The 18,142-nt window shown below is 48.3% G+C and overlaps 2 protein-coding genes across 2 annotated transcripts; both read right to left on the bottom strand.

Annotated features, from left to right (window-relative positions):
* Nucleotides 1–3,013: 3,013 nt before the first annotated feature.
* Nucleotides 3,014–5,097, bottom strand: MCP1 (mast cell proteinase-1). The gene is given in 5 exon segments (NM_001009472.2): nt 3,014–3,282; nt 3,618–3,875; nt 4,066–4,201; nt 4,682–4,829; nt 5,024–5,097. Coding segments are annotated over 5 exon segments (738 nt in total). The 5' UTR covers nt 5,076–5,097; the 3' UTR covers nt 3,014–3,138.
* Nucleotides 5,098–7,516: 2,419 nt separating this feature from the next.
* LOC101112678 (mast cell protease 2) lies at nt 7,517–17,919 on the bottom strand. Its single transcript, XM_027957502.3, is given in 6 exon segments — nt 7,517–14,865; nt 15,245–15,264; nt 15,267–15,498; nt 15,773–15,905; nt 16,641–16,791; nt 17,831–17,919. Coding segments are annotated over 6 exon segments (738 nt in total). The 5' UTR covers nt 17,889–17,919; the 3' UTR covers nt 7,517–14,721.
* Nucleotides 17,920–18,142: the final 223 nt, after the last annotated feature.

Below are 18,142 nucleotides of genomic sequence, written 5' to 3'. Positions count from 1 at the left end.
TCACATCCTCTACCAAATGCACAACTCATTCCTCTGGTGGTGAGAGACAGCCTGAGACCCATGAAAGATCTTAGTGAAAATCTCCCTGCTTGCCTGCCACCTCTCCTTGCTGAGTCTCTATGTGGCATCAAACTTGTGTTCTTGGTTGGGATGGGACCTGGTTCAGAAATTAGAGCTGTGCAGAAGGGTCGGGACTGCAGGAGGCTCGGTGAGATGGGCTACACCCTCAGGAATGGGTGGTCACTCACCAGTCCCAGCGCAAGAGGCAGAAAAAAGGCCATCAGGAGTAGAAGTGGCAGCATCTTCCTGAAGGTCTGTCCAGGTCACAGCTGCTGGGGTTTCTTCCTTCCAGACACAAAGCACAGGGGAAGGAAGGAAGGGAGGCTCAGTGTCCCCACAGACCTCCCAGCGGTGCACTCCCCCCTAGCTGGGTGTCAGCATTCTACAGACGACCACCTTCTCTGCCCTGGATTGGGAGAGAATGACACCATCACCACACTCGCACACAAAGACTCACCAGAAGGAATAACAAAGTGAAGCCTGTGGTGCAGCCAGCGTTATCTAGTCCAAACTTGTACTTCTTGCCAAGCAACAGTACAATAAATCACGGGATGAGTTGTTGAAACAAGGAATAGCAACTTTATTCAGAAAGCTAGCAGACCAAGAAGATGATGGACTCGTGTTTCAAAGAACCACCTAACCTGAGTTAGAATTCAGACTACTTTTATACTAGAAGGGAATGGAGTAAAGTCAAACATTTCCTGGTTCCACTAGCCTCAGGATGGTTGTGTTAATTTCTTCTGTCCTGCAGTCTTTCATCAGTTGGCTTGTTTCCTGTGAGCTAAACAAAAGTATTTTAGCTTAAAGCTCATTACCTGGGAGCCAGCGTTCCCAGAGATGTGTCATCATGTATAATTAATGTTATAGCAATATACCATTAATGATTAACTAACAGAATATCAAAGTTCTTCCCTATCACACCAAGAGGAGCTGGATCCCCAGGAGCCTCTCAGTAATTGAATCTCCACTTCTCCACTCTCGGTACTTTCATGATTCTGATAATATTATGAATAATTACTCAATAGGGGAGGTTCAGGGATATGAGAGATTCAGCTCCTGACCCTGTGAAGCTGACAGGACACAGAGGTAGACCTAGAATAGGTGGGTAGAGGACAAGCTGGTGAGTACTATGATGAGGGGTCTGCTCATTGCCAAGTGTGAGGAAGTGGCTGAACTTGGTTTGGGAGCAGATAGACCTGAACTCACCGAAGTGAACCAAATAACAACCCCATTTCCTATCTTGCCAGGGTTCCAGCCTCACATTTTTGTTGTGCTTACAATCAGCTCTTCAAATGTAAATATTCTGTGACAGAAATTTTCTTATCCCACAGTGTTGAACAAAAGTCTTGGACCTGATGCTCATTGGACCAAAACCAACCATCACTGGGTCCTTCAGCATTCAGTGACCTGACTGGCTTGGCTTGTGCTGAGGTATCCAGCATCCCTTGAGCTGAGACTGGGGCTGTCCCATCCAAATCAGGGTTCCTGTAAGGGGAAGAGACTTCCTCTCCAAAAATGCTGGTTACTGGTGTGAGGTGATGAGATAAGTGATGGTGATCATCCTAATAATTACTCTCCACTAATATTCCCTGTCCAGAGACAAGAGAACTATGTCTCTGATGTCTCTGGGCCAGGCCATCCTGAACATGTGCAGATGATTCCAACACTGTCACCAGTATGAGACAGAAGAAAGAGGAATGGAAAAGATCACAGGAGTTCTAAACAAGCCAAGTCCCAGTGAGTTGTAGCAAGAGCATCTTATGAATAAACAGAGCGGAAGGACACAAGCTTAACCATTGATGATGATGATCTGCAGGTGGTGAAATTGTAGGCAATTTTAAATTTCTTACTTATATGTTCTGTATTTAGTTATCTTTACATGATTATATGTGTTGCTTTTACACGCAAAATACATTTTGCCATGGTGGAAGTTCACTCACCATGCAAACGTCCAGCGAATCACTTCTGTTTAGCCCAGCCTTCTCTAAGCTGCATGTTTTAAAAATGAGATTCGTTTCTCTAAGCTGCATGTTTTAAAAATGAGATTCGTTTCTCTAAGCTGCATGTTTTAAAAATGAGATTCGTTTCCTCTATAGATTCTTACATGAAAATTCAGAGATTATTGAAAGATAGAACAGAAAAAATTATTCAATAAGCTATTGGGTATGGGACACCTTTGAAATATTAGGATACTTTGCATCTAAAAATTTTTATTACTATGACTTTCCTTTATAGAAACATACATACATGTGGGAATGATGGAGATGGGAGAGGCTGGCTCAGCCCAAGGTGGAGGAGCTCCTTGAAGGTCACTTGGGGCTGAAGGAGGATGTGCCCTCAAGACACCAGAGGCTGCACAGAGCCCTGGGCCCAGGACTCCAAGACAGGGCTGTGACAGGAACTCAAGCTGGCCCTAGGCATACTGAAGGCCTCCTGAAACTTTCTCAGGCTTCTGACCTCTGTCTCCTCTGATGCAGGGAGGGAACACTCATGGGGTGAGCCACACCTTTGTAAACCTCCACCATTTCTGTTAGGGTGGACAAGTGCCCCCCTCGACCCTAGAGTTTCTCAGGCGGTCCCCTTTCCAAATCTGGATTCTCTTCTGTTGCCCCTGGACACTGGGATGTGAGGGAGGTGTTGACGAGGAGGAGGGCATATGGATGAGACACAAGGGTCGTGGACAAGAGGGTCCTGTGTTCCTGAGGAGGGGTCTCCCTTCTCTGATGGAGCTCACGGGCAGCCTGAGGGGGAGCTGGCACTGGGGACATGTGACTGGAGGGAGCTGGCTGTAGGTACAGCAGAAGATTTTATTCCAGAGAATCGAAGGTGGGGGTGGGAGGAGCAGTGTATGTGCTGGAGGGGGAAGCCGCTAACAGATCAGAAATGTAAACAGATGTTTCCCTGACAAAGAAGGTACCTAATGAATTTGTAAATAATGGAGCAATCAGTGATTACTTTCAAGAGATGAATGTTTATTAAGTTCCAGGCAACCTTCCTCCACACACTTTGACCAATGCTTCCAATCCCAGGGAAGATGGAGGGGCCTATCTCAAGGACACGTCATGCTGATCCCTGGCGTTAGTACCGTCTCATTGTTCTCTGGATCCAGGACAGAAAGCTGGAGATTCTGGTGTAGACATCTGGAGTTGTCCCATCATCTTTTCCATAGGACACAATGCCCTGGGCCACACCATTACACACAAGTGGGCCCCCAGAGTCACCCTGTGGGCAGAGAGAGCAAGGGCTGAGCTCACCTTCTTCAGGTCTGGTCTTCTTGCCACCCTGGGGTGGGTGGGCTCAGTTAGGGGTCCTGGCTGATATCAGGGCCTTGTTGGTCCTGAGGTTTCATCCTGGAATTGAGAATCCTGCTGCTCCTCCTGCAAGAAGCTTCCACCCATTTGTGACTGTGGGGCAGTGTTCACCCCCCAGGGACACAGGGCAGTGACCAGATAGGAGGACAGGTCGGGGACACAGGGACGGGTTTTGTTCCCACAGCCACCCATCCTCCCAGCTCAGCTGGGCCCAGGGTTTTGCACGGATAACACTGGGGATCTTACCGAGAAAGAATTCTTCCTCTTGGTTGAATCTCCAGCACATATCTGCGTGATGGGGATGTAGTTTTTGAAACGTGCAATACATTTCTCCTCACTTTGGACTTCAAGATTCACCTCCTGTAGTTTGTCTGCAGAGGGCATATTTACCCCCAGTTGCCCCCAGCCGGCCACACTGCACATCATCCCTGGCTTCACCTTCTCCAAGCTCCTGGGCAGATTGATGGGGCTCACTGCATCCGACATCTCAGCCTTCCTAGTCAGCTGAATGTAGAGGAAAAGCATTCTCACTTACTGTTGGCCCACAGAGGCTGCAGGACAGTAATGGGTTTGCCTTCTTCTCAGCATTGGGACGACGGAGGGGTTATACAGGAGGAGGGTCAGGAATGAGTTCATGGGGGATGCAGAAGCCTGGATGGAAGTGTCCCAGACTCAGTGCAGCCACGAGTCCCACCTGCAGTAACATGATGTCGTTGGCCAAAGTTTTATCATTATAGTGTGGGTGCGGAATGGCTCTTCTCACTTGGATGACCTGCTGGGTCCTCTCTCTGTCCACGATGTTGTGGGCCCCCAGGGTGACGCTGATTGAGCTGCACAGAGAGCAGAAAGGGAGGGGGTGTCACAGGAGAACTGGTCCAGGAGCCAGGAGGAAAGAGCACAGCTTGGGACAGGGCAAAACTTGGGGCAGGGCAGGGGGAGGGTGTGGCGAAACTCCAGGCAGTGGGCCATAGGGCTGAGCATCTCTAAACTGTCTGCTCCCTGGCAGCCTGGGCGGATGGCAATTCCTGTAGTCCACGGAGGGTGTTCAGTCCTGCTCGAGCTTGACTATCTCTAAGGAAAACATGAATTTCTCATATTAGCACAGAGGGCTCCAGGCCACAACCTTGGCTTCCTTATGTTCCAGGTTTGATCAGTCCCTTCTCTCCATGTGCGACTGGCATTGACCTGTCCCTCTCTCCCCAGTGTCTGACTAGCTTCCTATGTTACCTGGTGGCACAGGTCTGCAGCTCCTAAGAGGGTTCCCTGGGAGGGCTCAGCAGAGGGATGGGGGCCCGGGCACTGCTCCTCACCTTCCCAGGCAGTGAGCTGCTGTCAGCACGAAGTCCTCACGCACAAGGAAACCCCCACATCTGTAAGATTTCCCTGAAATCTTGAACTGAAGAAACGCCATGTAGGGACGGGAGTGAGGCTTAGCCTCATGACCCCCGATGATTTTCCCTGAAAGAAAGATTCCAGCCTGCCCACTGTGCTCATGGAGCCAAAGTTTGAATAGGGGAAATGGGATCAGGGTTTCCCTGAGTTCAGAAATTTTCTTAGATGGACCAGGCCCAGGCTGTGCATGAGTGTAGCATCTGGGCAGGTCAGTCCATGTGGGGTGGGACTGGGCCTCTGAGGGTGGGACCGTCACTCACCTGCCTCCCCAGTAGGGGACAGAAGAGCCACCAGGAGCAAGAACAGGACCATCTCTCCAGGAAGACTGCCCAGATCTGAGCAGCTGCTGCTTCCTTCTGGTCTTTTAAGCCTGAGTCGTCCCCTTCCATGTTCTGGCCTTTGTCACGTGAGCCTTATCTGAAAGCCCCAAACCACTTTTTTGTAGTCAGAATGGACTATTTATTTGAATTTAATTAAAGCCTCTGGTAAGTTTTCATCCATTGGGTGGTGTGGGGTCGGGGGGGAGGGGGGGACGGTGGTTGCATTAGCCAGTCCTTAAGCCCTCAGGTGCCTGAATCCCAGAAACCTGGGCGTCATTATGATACATCAAAGAAAGTCTGCGTGGTTCATTTTAGATCACCAGGGTGGTTGTGTATTGAGACCCCTTCTTCACCAAGAATGTGAGAAATATTGGACACGAGATTCCTTGCTCCATGTAGAGGAGATAAACCATCATGATCAGACTATAAAGGCAAGATCCACAGTGTGGAATAGACATAATGGTGTGGAAGTGATGCTGAACAGGGCTTATTCCACTTACTAAAGGACTCAGTGGTTTAAGACAACAGCAACATTGCTTTACCCATCTGCATTTTGGTCCAGGTACAGTGCGGATGGCATCCCTCTACTCACCTTGGTATCAGGGCTGCTCGAAGTCTGGAGGCTGAATCACTTGAAGGATGCTCACACATGCCCAGTGGTTGATGCTGGCTATCCACTTGACACATTGGTTTTTCTCCACAAGAGCCCCTCAGGTTGTCTCACTTCATGGGATTCTTTGGCTCCCTCATGACACAGTGGTTGGTTTCCCCAGAGTGACCATCTCCTAAAAAGTGAGCCATCTAGAAGCTGTGTTTTTTCCATTACCTAGATTTTGATGTCATATGGCACCTATTCTACCATATTCCACTGCTTAAAGCAATCAAGAGCTCCCCTCACCCAGATTATAAAAGGAGGGCCCTGGACCTCCTTTGTTGCAGTCACGTAAGAAGAGCCTGTGGGATGGAGATATGCAGCGGCAGTCATATCCCCATCATGAAAATGGGGGAAGCCATGGAATCAAAACAACTGTTGTTTCTAAACATCTTGATCCCAGCCTCTTAAAAAGCAACAACACCTTACTTAAGGAAACAAAGCCCATGGTCAACAGTAATTCTGGCAAGAGAGTCACAGTGAACCAAGCGGTGTCCTCATCCTGCATGGGTTGGACACCCTGCACTGGATGACCTGGATGAGATATCAGAATGCAAGTGAAGTGAGGAATGTTGCCTTCCTTAGGGAATGCAGGAGGGCATGGCAACCCACTCCCGTATTCTTGCCTGGAGAATCCCATGGACAGGGGAGCCTGGCAGGCTACAGTCCACAGGGTCACAGAGTCAGACACGACTGAGCAACGTTTAGTACTACTACTATGAAGGGACTGAACATCCAAGGGCTGTGAGGAGGGTGCTTACACAAGGGTTGACCAGTAGGTGGTAAAGGAGCTCAAGGAGGATTCAGGGACTCCAACAGAAAGGTCAGTCTGGTGGGATGTGTCAGAGCAGGACAAATAGGGCGAGGCGGGCGTTGCTTTGAAGCGGCTGCCTGAAGTGGATCACCAGAGCCTGGGCTGGGAGAGCAGGGGATGCACTTGGAGAAGATGAGGAAGAGATCTGTTTTATAAGTCTCTGTGGGGACTAATCAAATAATGAAACATATTAAGGCTAGTGACCCAGTTTCTTACTGTCTGAAGATTAGATGGTATTGGTGGCATCAATGTTAATTTCCCGGATTGATGGTTGAATTGTGGTCACATAAGCGTTTGTTTTTTTGTAGAAATTGCCCTGTAATGTTTTTGAGGACTGATGGAACACCGTGTCAGTAACTTTACTCTCAAATGGTTCAGGAAAATTAAAGTTTTTGTATTATAATTGCTACTTTTCCATAAGCCTGAGATTATTTCAAAAGTAAAAGGAGATCCATAGTCTTCACATATATGAACAACAACCAGTTTGAAGATACATTTGAAAAGATAATCTGTCACAGCAGCAACAAAAAACATAAAGAGCTTGGGAAAAACATAACCAGAATTGTGAAACACTTTTTGAGCAAAATGTTAAAGGATTCCTGAAAAATATAAAAACAGACTTTAGAAAGATAGTCAGTTCTCTGATAGGGTAGAACCACACCAAAAAGGCACTGATTCTCCCAAAGTTAATATAAAAATGTGATTCCAATTAGAAAAATGTTTTTTTCTCCTATTGTTAGAAAGTTCTAGCAAATGTCTAAATTTTATTTGGAAAATAGCATGAAGGAATAACTAGTCAGATATTAAAAAACATCCCGTAAGATGTATTTTCTGAAAACAGTGTGTTGCCCACTCATGATCAGACATACAGACCAAAGAAAAAGAATAGAAAATCCAGAAACATTCCCAAGCACATATGAAAATGTAGTTTACACTGAGGTGACATTAAAAAAAAAAAATCACTGGGTGAAAGTAGTACTTTTTAATAAATGATATCAGGGCAATAAGTTAGTCATACATCACATAAACCACCTGAGTAAGTACAAAATATGAGACATAAATGTATGAAATAAAACCATAGTAATAAAAACATGTGGATAAATCCCTTAATGAAATTAGAGGTCTTCTAGCAATGACTCTAAATACAGAAACATTAAAAGAAGAGATTGATAAATAAATTGTGATATGTAAAATACAGTTTTTTAAAGTTTGTATCTCAAAAATCAAGCATAAGCAGAACCAAAATACAGACAATAACTCAGAAAAAAATTATTGCAACATATATCACAAAGAGTTGATCTATATAAAAACAAAGAGTTAGAAAATCTAAAGAAGAACCAAGCAGAACTGAAGAATCAGTCAGTTCAGTTATACAATAACTGAAATTTCAAATACACTAGAAGGAATCAATAGTAGATTAGATGATACAGTGGAGTGGATCAGCAGAATAGAAGAGAGAGCAGCAGAAATCACTCAACCTGAACAGAAAAAAGAGAGAGAAAGAGAGAGAGAGAGAAAGAATGTTTTTAATGAGGACAGTTTAAGAAAACTCTGAGATAATATCAAGGATACTGATAGTCACAGTATAGGAGTCCCAGAAGGAGAAGAGAGAAGAAAAGGGTTAGATATCATAGCCTTATTATGGAAGACATAATAGCCGAAAACTTCCCTAACATAGGAAAAGAAAGAAATATCCAGGTCCAGGAAACACAGACAGTCCCAAACAGGATAAACACAAAGATGACCACATTGAGACACTGTAATTGAAATGGCAAAAATTAAATATTAATTTTAAATTAATCTGAACATTAAAATCAGTAAAGGAAAAGCAAAAAGTTATGTATAGGGGAACTATCAGCTACCAGCAGACTTTTCAACAAAAATTTGCAAGCCAGAAAGGAGTGGTATGATATATTTCCAGTGATGAAAAGAAAAAATGTCTCATAACCAAGAGTACTCCACTGGGCAGGCTGTATTTGAAGGAGAAAGCTAAAGATTTCCAACAAGCAAAAGCTAGGAGTTCCGCAACACAAAGACAGCATTATAAGAAATGTTATATGGTCTTCCCTAAATGAAAAAGAAAAGACCACACTAGAAGTATGAAAATTATCAAAGAAAAAGTCTCATTGGTAAGGGAAAATGAAGGTATATTTGTCCGGGAGAGAGTGAAGGACAGGGAAGCCTGGCATGCTGCAGTCCATGAGGCCGCAGAGTTGGACATGACTGAGCAACTGAACAGCAACAACCTTCAGGGTAGCTATCAACCACTTATAGAGCTTAAGAAAGTTAAAAGATGAAAGTAGTAAAATCATCTATATCCACAATAGGTACCTAAGGAAGACTTGAAATAAAATGCCATAAAATACAATGTCAAAAAAATGAACAATGAGAGGGATAAAAATGCAGAGTCGTAAGGATGTATTAAACTTAAGAGCCCAACAATTGAAAATAATTACAGTTATAGAATACTGATGTATATATATTGATACATATATATAAGCCTGATGGTAATCACACACCAAAAATCTGTACTAGATACAGACAAAGAAAAAAGAGAAAAGAATCCAAATGTAACACTAAGGATAATCATCAAATCACAAGGGAAGAGAGCAAAAGAAGAAACAAAAAAAGAAGCACGAAAACAACTGAAAAACAATGGACAAAAAGGCAAAAAGTACACACCTATCAATAACTACTTTAAATATAAATGGACTAAATGAGCCAATTAAAAGGCATGCAATACCTAAATGGATGCAGAAACAAGATTCATACATATGCTGCCTACAAGAGACTCACTTCAGATCTGAAGATACACACAGACTGAAAATAAGGGGATAGAAAACGTACTCCAAGCAAATGGAAACAAAATTAAAGCCAGGGTAGCAATACTTGTTTCAGACAAAATAGTTGTACAACAGAGACTGTGACAAGAGACAAATAAGAACATTACATAACGATCAAGGGATCGATCCAAGTAGAAGATATATCAATTTTAGCTATACAGACAACCAACATAGGAGCACCTAAAAACATAAATATTAACAAGCATAAAGGGAGAAATTGATGGTAATGCAGTAAAAATATGGGACTTTAACACCCCAATTACTTCAATGGACAGATCATTCAGATAAAAAATTTAAAAAGAAAACAAAGGTCTTAAAGAACACATTAGACCAGATGGATACACACACACACACACACACACACACACACACACACACATCTCCTTCTCCACGAAATTTGAAAGGATCCTTGACCAAGGAGACTGGGTGGTCATTACAAGGACAGGAATTTTATCATCTGAGAAGCATACAGAGGGATCTTATCTCAAGTGTATCAGCTAGTGGGATTCTTCAAGGATTTTACTGGTCTTATGTTTATTGGGCTAAAGTAGCCTTTCACTGACCATCACTAATAGGAATGGAAATACCAAGTTACCAAGATGTAACACAGGGAATCTCATCTTCCCTTGGCAATTAGGATCACCCACCTAACTTGCATAGTAAGTTTATCTGTCTGTCGATTGCTTTTCTACAAATGAAGGCCTCTAAAAATCAGAAGAGTCCAAGGTCATAGAGACAGAAGGAAACCTTCTGAGACAGAGTTAATAGGTGTAAGAGTAGGAATGAGAGCCACCCCATGTGGTCACTTCGTTGTCTCTAGAACCATGTATTCTGGCTAGGAGAGAACCAACAGCCTATACTCACCACTGGCTTAAAGCACATACCACATCCTGGAAGACAGCATCCCAATCTTGAAGGTGGTTGTCTTTCCACCATCTACATTACTAAATCTTACACAATTCTCAGGCCAGCTGATTCTGGGTGATATGGGACATGAACTCATGGCTTCAACGTTCTTTCACAGTAAAGCATTTGTTGGCCAAAAGTCGTGTTGTGTGGGATACAGAGACGGGAAATAAACCCTGCAAGACCACTGTGGTACCAACAGCAGCATGGTCATGGGCAGGGAAGGCAGAGCCATTCCTGTTCCAAAGCTCATTCCCGAAACAAACTAGCAAGGGCTTGACCTTTCAGGTCCATCATCCCCAGAGCTGGCCTGGCGGTTCTCTCCCCAGGTATATTGGGAACTGAATCTTCCTGTGGGTCTGGGGGGAAAAAGTGGTGGGAGAGGCCTTGGTCAGTAGAGGCATTTCACTGGAGGTCATTACAGATATTCTAACAATTGTATTCCTTTATGTATTTATTTCTGGCTGTGCAGGGTCTTCCTTGCTCCACGTGGGCGTTCTCTAGAGTGGCTATTCTTCGCTCAGGTGTGCAGGCCTCTCACTGTGGTGGCTATGCTTGCTGCAGAGCATAGGCTCCAGGCACACAGGCTTCGGTAGTTACGGCACGCGGGCTCAGTAGGTTTCCTGCATAGGTTACTTGTTCTGAATCACGCGGAATCTTCCCAGATCAAGGATCAAACTCATGCCCCCTGCATTAGCAGGCAGATTCTTATCCACTGAGCCACCAGGGAAGTCCAGGGATATTTTTATTTTGTTTTGTTTCTTATTTCCATTGCAAAGATCTTTAAAGAAGTTAAGGACTGTTTCCTCAAAAGTGGGGCATGGAGGACATTTCCACAGACCAGAAGATTTGAAGAAATCAGCATGTTTTAGGTGCTTACCCACCTTCATCTGATTGTGCCCATGAGCAGACAGAACAGCTCACCAGGAAGCTGTCTGAGTACTTGTCAGAGAACGGCTGCCGTGGGAGCCCGGGGACTCGCTCTGTGTGGAGGGAGGTATCTGAGCAGAGGTTCCTGGTCTTGTCCAGGGATGGCAGGAAGTCGTCAGTGGGCAAGGTTAGAAAACATGGAAGTCCTCTTGCTGGCCTGGCTCTTAGGGGACCTGGCTGAGCCTAGGCTCCGTCCTAACTCTGTGGGGCCTCCAGGCGCTCACTGTCCCTCCTGGGACTGTCTCCCTCATCTCTCGAAGGAGGACGAGATTCTGCAACAAATATTCTTAAACTTTTTCAAACCACAGAACCATTTCCTCAAAGTAAATGTTATACTTGAGCTGAATATGTCTGTGGCTAGGCTCATTTTTTAAACAGTACGTTTTTGTTTCTTTGTTTTCCTTCTGTGCGATTTTCAATCAAGGAGCGGGGTCTCTAGTAAATCTTGGGATTTTTTCAGCTCCGAATCAGAAGCTGTGTCATCACCGCTCTTCCTTTGTAAACGTGCCCCAGGTCACTAGGAGATTGTGTTGCTGTGTGATTTGTGCACAGCCAGAGGGGAAAGGGCCTGCCTTTAGGGTAACTATATCCCAGAGTGTTGACACATCCCCCAGAGAAGCACAGTGCTGTGTGTAGGGGTAGGGCGGCACCAGCCAAGGGCTGGAACTCAGGCTCAGCTCCCAGGCAGCTCAAGCACCACAGTCAAGACCCTGGAGGGATGGCAGATGGAAGCGTCTGGCGAGGGGAGACCAGGACAGGGAGATATTGCCCAGCAAAAATCACATGCTCTCCAAACCAAGACCTTCCCCAGGATGAAAGGCTAGGTTGTCTCAGATCCTATGGAGCAGCAGCCACCGTGACGGCCTAAGAGCAGAGGCGCTTCTCCATTTGTACGGACCACGTGGGCCTCCCTGACTGCAGTTTGGTTTGCATAGGCAGGAGCTTGCAGCCGTGACAGGGAGCCTGCTTCTGGCACATCCAGTGGATGAGTGTTTAGAATCAGATTCTAATTGCCTTTCTACCATTTGAGCATGTGCAGTGACATTTCTACCTACTGTATTAAGAGTGGGCTTCCCTGGTAGCTCAGCTGGTATACAATCCACCTGCAATGTGGTGAGACTTGGGTTCGATCCCTGGGTTGGGAAGATCCCCTGGAGAAGGCAAAGCTACCCACTCCAATATTCTTGCCTGGAGAATTCCGTGGACGGAGGAGCCTGGCAGGCTACAGTTTATGGATCCGCAAAGAGTCAGACACGACTGAGCGACTGAGTGACTAAGCACAGCATAGCACCTTAAGGGTAAAAAAATAAGGCTGCCCTGTTCCTTCTCTTCCCTCCCTGCTGCCCCCTCCCCCAGGGGCCGAGTATGCTCCAGTGAGCATACCAGAGATTTGCTTCATGGCTAGAAAAAAAATGACTGATGTTCTAGAGTTGCATGTAATAACACTCCTACTCAGGCTGGATGAGAACGAGGGGCTGGATGAGAACGAGGGGCTTTTCGGGAGACCCAGCCCTGCTCTGGGCCAGCTCCCCTGGCTGTGGGGGTTAAACGTCAGCTCAGGTAGCCCCCCTCCCCAGTAGGAGGGTCTCTGTCCTGGAGCTGCAGCCCCAGGCTGTGCTCTTGGTGTCGGGGACCCATGGTGTGACCCACTCCTCCCTGCCATGTACCCAGAGCAAGGAGCTAAGGAGTTCACCCTGAGCCCCAGGACCAGAGAGGTTCATGTTTTCCCCTGATGGTGCTCAGCTTCTGCCCTGGCAGGAGGGCCAGCCCTGGAAGACAGGTGTGGGGAAGCAGACCTGGGTGACAGCTTTGCATGGGGTTCAGGGGAAGAGATGGTGGGAGGGGGGAGAGGAGGAACAGAAAACAGCAGAATCCTGTCATTGCCTTTCTAAACACACAGTGAGCATTTGTGAATAGGAGTCAGTGAATAAATAAGCAACCAGCCCTTCGAGCCCAGCTGAGACACAGTTAGTGAGCTACGGGCACGCCAATCCTGCAGTGCGATTCTGGATCAGCCCCAGGGAGGATGGTCTGGTTCCTGCAGTCAGAGGCTTTTCATGGTTTTCTTCATCCAGGGCAGGAGACTTGAGACTTTGGTGCAGGACCCTGGAGGTGACACATTATTTTGTCCATTGAAGACAATGCCCGGGGGCTACGTTGTCACACCCCAGAGTCCCCCTGGGGACACGAAAGGGGAAAGACTGAGCCAGCTCGACTCCTGGTCCTGCCACCCCCCATCGTAAGACCCCTCTGGGCGATGGCAGCCTTCCAGGGCCTCCATCGGAGCACAGGGCAGGACACTGCCAGTGCTTCACTGCACCCAGGTGGCAGCTCCATCTCCTCTCCCAGGTCCCTCATCTGCTCCACAGGGAGACATTGCAGGACTGTTGACTCCGGGCTGGTCTCCAAGGACACAGAAGCAGGGGTTCAGGCTGACACTCAGCATGAAGGACGAGGCTATTACCCAGTTCAGGTGTGCTCCACAATGCAGGTCATTACACAGAACCCAGGGGGCAGGCTCCATCCTGCACATCAAGGCTCTTCCACTCCTGGGCGAGATTATAGAGTTAGTGCCCCCCTGTCCTCACGGGACTGACCCTCTGCCTCTGTGTTGCCCAAGTGCTGGGCGTTGTGGAGGTCATACAGGCTAGAGTGGTTGGGAGCAGTCGTTTGTGGCTGTGGTTCGTGCAGGACTTGTGATGCTGTCCCTCCTCTTATCAGCTCCACGTAGTCCTTTTGCAGAAGTCAGTGACACAAGATCTCTGCATCGCACATCAAAGCTGCACAGATGGTAGATCTTCTCTTATCAAGGTGGACAGTGAGGAGGGCCCAGTGTGAACCAAATGCTGAAGGTGATTCCTGCCCAGCTCCTTCACAAAGCCCTGCCTAACCCCTCCCCACCCCACCCCCACCTCCGCCAACATGGCATATTCCTTGGGGGACATTTAGAAAAGCCCAGAGACATCTTTGATTCAGAACTTGGAGGAGAAGGGAATGTTGATACTGGTATCTAATCGAGAGAGGCCAGGCATGCTGTAAACACCCTGCAACTCAGCATGTTCCTAGTGATTCTGAAGAGCCCTAAAGATGGCTCAGAGTTGATGATGACGGCAGGGGAGGATCTGCTGTACTTTCTTCTTTAAGGTGGACATAGGGGTCCTGCCACTCCAGGGAACCCCTTTCTCTTCTCTCTCTCCCTATTGTTCTTCACTGTATCCTCTCTGTCTCTCTCACACACACACCACACTCCCCCATTTCAAGGCTTCTGGAATGCCTGATGCTGGGAGAAGAGAGAGGAGACACACACTCACGTCTGGAAGCCGGGTGTTCACTGAGATTTATTGGGAATTCTATGATCTGAAGCAGCCTTCCTGAGGATTAGGGACGTGACAGGGCTTTAAGAGGAAAACCAGAGGCAGATCCAAGGTGAGTGGCACAGAGAACCTGCCGGAGTCCTGCTCTGGTTTCCCCTCAGGCTGGCCCAGGTTCCAGGTTAATTCTCTTTCAGGACCTCATCGATCCAGGGTCGGTAAGGGGAGATCCAGGTGAAGACGGCAGGGGGCTTTGCACTGAACAGTCCATAGGAGACAATGCCCTGGGCCACCCCAGCACACAGAAGAGGGCCCCCTGAGTCTCCCTGTGGAAAGAGAAGGAAAGGGAGAGAGAGAAGGTGAGCCAGAAAACCATCCCCTCCTCCCTGTGGTCCCAATCTGAGTTGGTCGGACCTGTCATCAGGCTCAGGAACATGGGCTCCTCATGAGGTGATACGTCTCTGATGCTGTTCTCTTTCCTTCTTGGCACCCCCTGACCCTGGGAGGCACCCCTTGACCCTGAGCAGACCCTGGTCAGAGACCCCACAGGGCCAAGGGAGGAGGATCTGCAGAAGGACAGTCCCAGCTCCTCAGACCTGAGGTCTCACACTTTGTCTCTGGCTGACACTCCTAACTCCGTCTCCTTCCTAAGGTGTCTGCACCCTGGACAGTGATTAGTGGGGAAGACTGTAGTCTGAGAATCACCTTAAATGCAGATTTTGTGTCTGGGGATTGCCCACACACAGCTGGAGATTGTGGTCAAAAGCAGGGAAGTGGTGTCAGGCCCGGGGCTCCATGAGTCTCAGCTTCACCTCTTGCAGAGTGCTGGAGGCTGGTTCCTTCACACCTGTTCTTCCCCAGCCAGCCACCTGGCACATTCTCCTGGGACGGATGAAGGTGACATGGGGTGGAAGGGGGAGTGTCCCCACGGCCAGGGTCAGGTTGGCTTTCTCCTTCAACTGTGAAGGAAATGAGGGCTGTCAGCGATGAAAATGGGCTTGGGGACAGGTAGAGGCAACCAGAGAGGGACAGGGCAGCTGCTCCAGATGAGAGCCTCTTCCAGAGGCTGAGCTGAGGGGTGCTGGTGAGAGGCAGGTTGGGAAAGTATGAGGGTAATGGGACCTGAAGGAGAAGTCCTGGAGAACAGGGAGATGGGAAGGAAGCCTGGAGAACAGAGAGAGGGGAAGGAAGCCTGGAGAACAGGGAGTGGAGAAGAGGAAGAAGAATTTGCACCTTCAGTAACATGATGTCGTGGAGACCAACAGGGTCATATTTTGGGTAAGGAAACTGTTTTATGACCTCAAGCCTCTGCCATGTGTCTTCTTTCTTTTGTATGTTATGGGCTCCGAGGGTGACTGTTACAGACCTATGTGAGGGAGAAGGCCAAGGTGAAACGCTGATGGTGGGGCGTCTGCTGAGATATGCCCACTCCGAGAAAGGGCATGTTGTCTCTCCCAGGGTCAGCGATCTCTTCTTACCTCCCTCTTTTGAGCTAATTGTGGTATGGGAGGGGCTCAGGCTTTATTCAAGGAAGAGCTTTCTCAGGGACAGAGATAATTTCCAGGGTCTTCCAGACGCCAGGGAGTGAGTTGGCTCTGAAGGACCCAGGGGACAGTGTAGGTACTTCCTAATCAAGGTGCCCTAATGAGGGCCTCCTCTCTGAGGCAGAGGTGTCCGAGGAAAGGGGGGAGTGGTGGGGTCTCAGGTGGACCCTGTTCTGTCTCCCATGGAAAGGGTGGGTTCAGGTCCCCAGGAACTAAAGGCCAGTTCTTGAAAAGGGCACGGAGGAACTGGTCGAGAACTCGGTGGGCCCCTGAAGAGTGAGTCCACATCCTTTGTGTCGGGGTTGGGGAGGGGGAGCTGCTTTTAAAAGAGGGGCACTGGGATGAGGTCCCCTCTCCTCTGAGGGGAGCTGAGCTCACAGTGACTGAGGGTCAGGACAGCTGTTCCACTCTGAGAATGATTTCCTTAAGACTAAATATTGTCTCTCCCTAAAGAGACCCAGCCCTAGGAGCTCGCCTCAGGCCCCGAGGAGCTGTTCCTGGTTGCTCCTCTGGATGCTCACCTCCCACTTGGAGATAAACAGGACCCACTGTCTCACCTTCCTGCACAGTGCGCAGCCATCAGCACAAAGTCCCTTCTTATCAGGAAACCACTACAAGCCTTCTGCTTCCCCTGTGAGGTGACAATTTCCAGGTAGGCCATGTAGGGGCGGGAGTGTGCCTTGCTCTCTGTGCCCCCGATGATCACTCCTGGAACACAGAACCCCAGGGCCTGAACACAGAGGGTGCACCGGCTGGCTTCAAGTTGGAACAGGCGTCTCTGGAATCCACACTCGCCCCATGTTCTGCCCTCTTCCTCTCAAGTGGCTCTGGTGTCTGATGTCTCTGCTCCAGGCACAGTGGCTAAGCTGGCCTCGGACGCCTCGCAGTCACGCTCACCTAAGGTTTCCCCCCACTCCCATTCTGCCCTTGTTATGCCCAGTGTCCGAGTCCCCAAAACTGAGAGAATAAGACGTCCACAGTAATGCAAAAGCATATAGGGGTTTATTGCTAGCTTGAGCTAGGGCCCAAGTCTCCTCCAGCACAGTGGAATCTTGATGAGAGCCCTGAGCTCTGAATCACAGCTGCTTATATACAGGCGGTCTTTTGTCTCAGCAATAGTGTAGTTGGCGTGTGGTGATTGACTCAACCTTGGGTCATCGTGGTGATTGACTTAACCTTGGCATCATCGGGGGGGGGACCTTGGTGTCATCGGGGACCCTGGTGTTATCGGGACCTTAGTGTCATCAGGGACCTTGGTGGGGCTTCTCAAATTATGAATCATGCTTACAAGAACCTGAGGCTTAGGCCTAGTGTGGCCTGTTGAGCCTGTCATTGGCTCAGGTCAGGTCCCAACACCCTCATTCAACCTTCCTTGTCCCTGTGCATGACCAGCTCTCCAGGTTCCTGTCTCCACCATCTCCATATCCCAGGTTGCTCAGAGATCAGCCAAGTTGCAAGGCCAGAAGGTGAAGGGAACACAGGACTCAGCTCAGTGTCACACACTCCATGCAGAGGAGACCACCCCTGGGGCCCCTGCTCTGGGCTTTCCCTCAATCAACGTGGGCTCCTTGTTCCTGGGAGTGCCATGGGCTGCAGAGAGAGGGTGTGCACAGCCCAAGGGGAAACTTCACTCTGGGGTGTTGGGGAGAAATCGTGGGATTCTGTTTAAGGGTCAGCAATCTTCCGAGTAAATCTTATTTTAGGGGTTGATCCTGCAGTTTCCAGAAGGAGTGGCCGGGCAACTCACCAGCCTTGGCTCTGCAGCAGAGGAGGAGGAGCACCAGCGGGAGAGGAGGACGATGCATCTTCTCAGAGAGGCTGCCCAGGGCACGTGCTGCCTCTGTTTTCTAGTCTTGGGTTTTTCACTCCCAACAAGTGAGGGCAGGGCCAGGCTGGTAACCACAGGAAGTGACTGGTCATGTTCTCTTCTCTCATACTGTGCCTGCGTCTTTCTAATCAGAATTTCCCCTAGAGATGCCCTCTGTTTTGTGGGAGGTGAAGCTGAGGCCTGAACCTCCAAGTTTTGGCCTCAGGGATGAGCTCTCCAGTGTGGTCCCTC

Source organism: Ovis aries, chromosome 18 (assembly GCF_016772045.2).
Source record: "Ovis aries strain OAR_USU_Benz2616 breed Rambouillet chromosome 18, ARS-UI_Ramb_v3.0, whole genome shotgun sequence".
Classification (NCBI taxonomy): Eukaryota; Metazoa; Chordata; class Mammalia; order Artiodactyla; family Bovidae; genus Ovis; species Ovis aries.
This window is presented reverse-complemented; position numbering and strand designations above follow the sequence as displayed.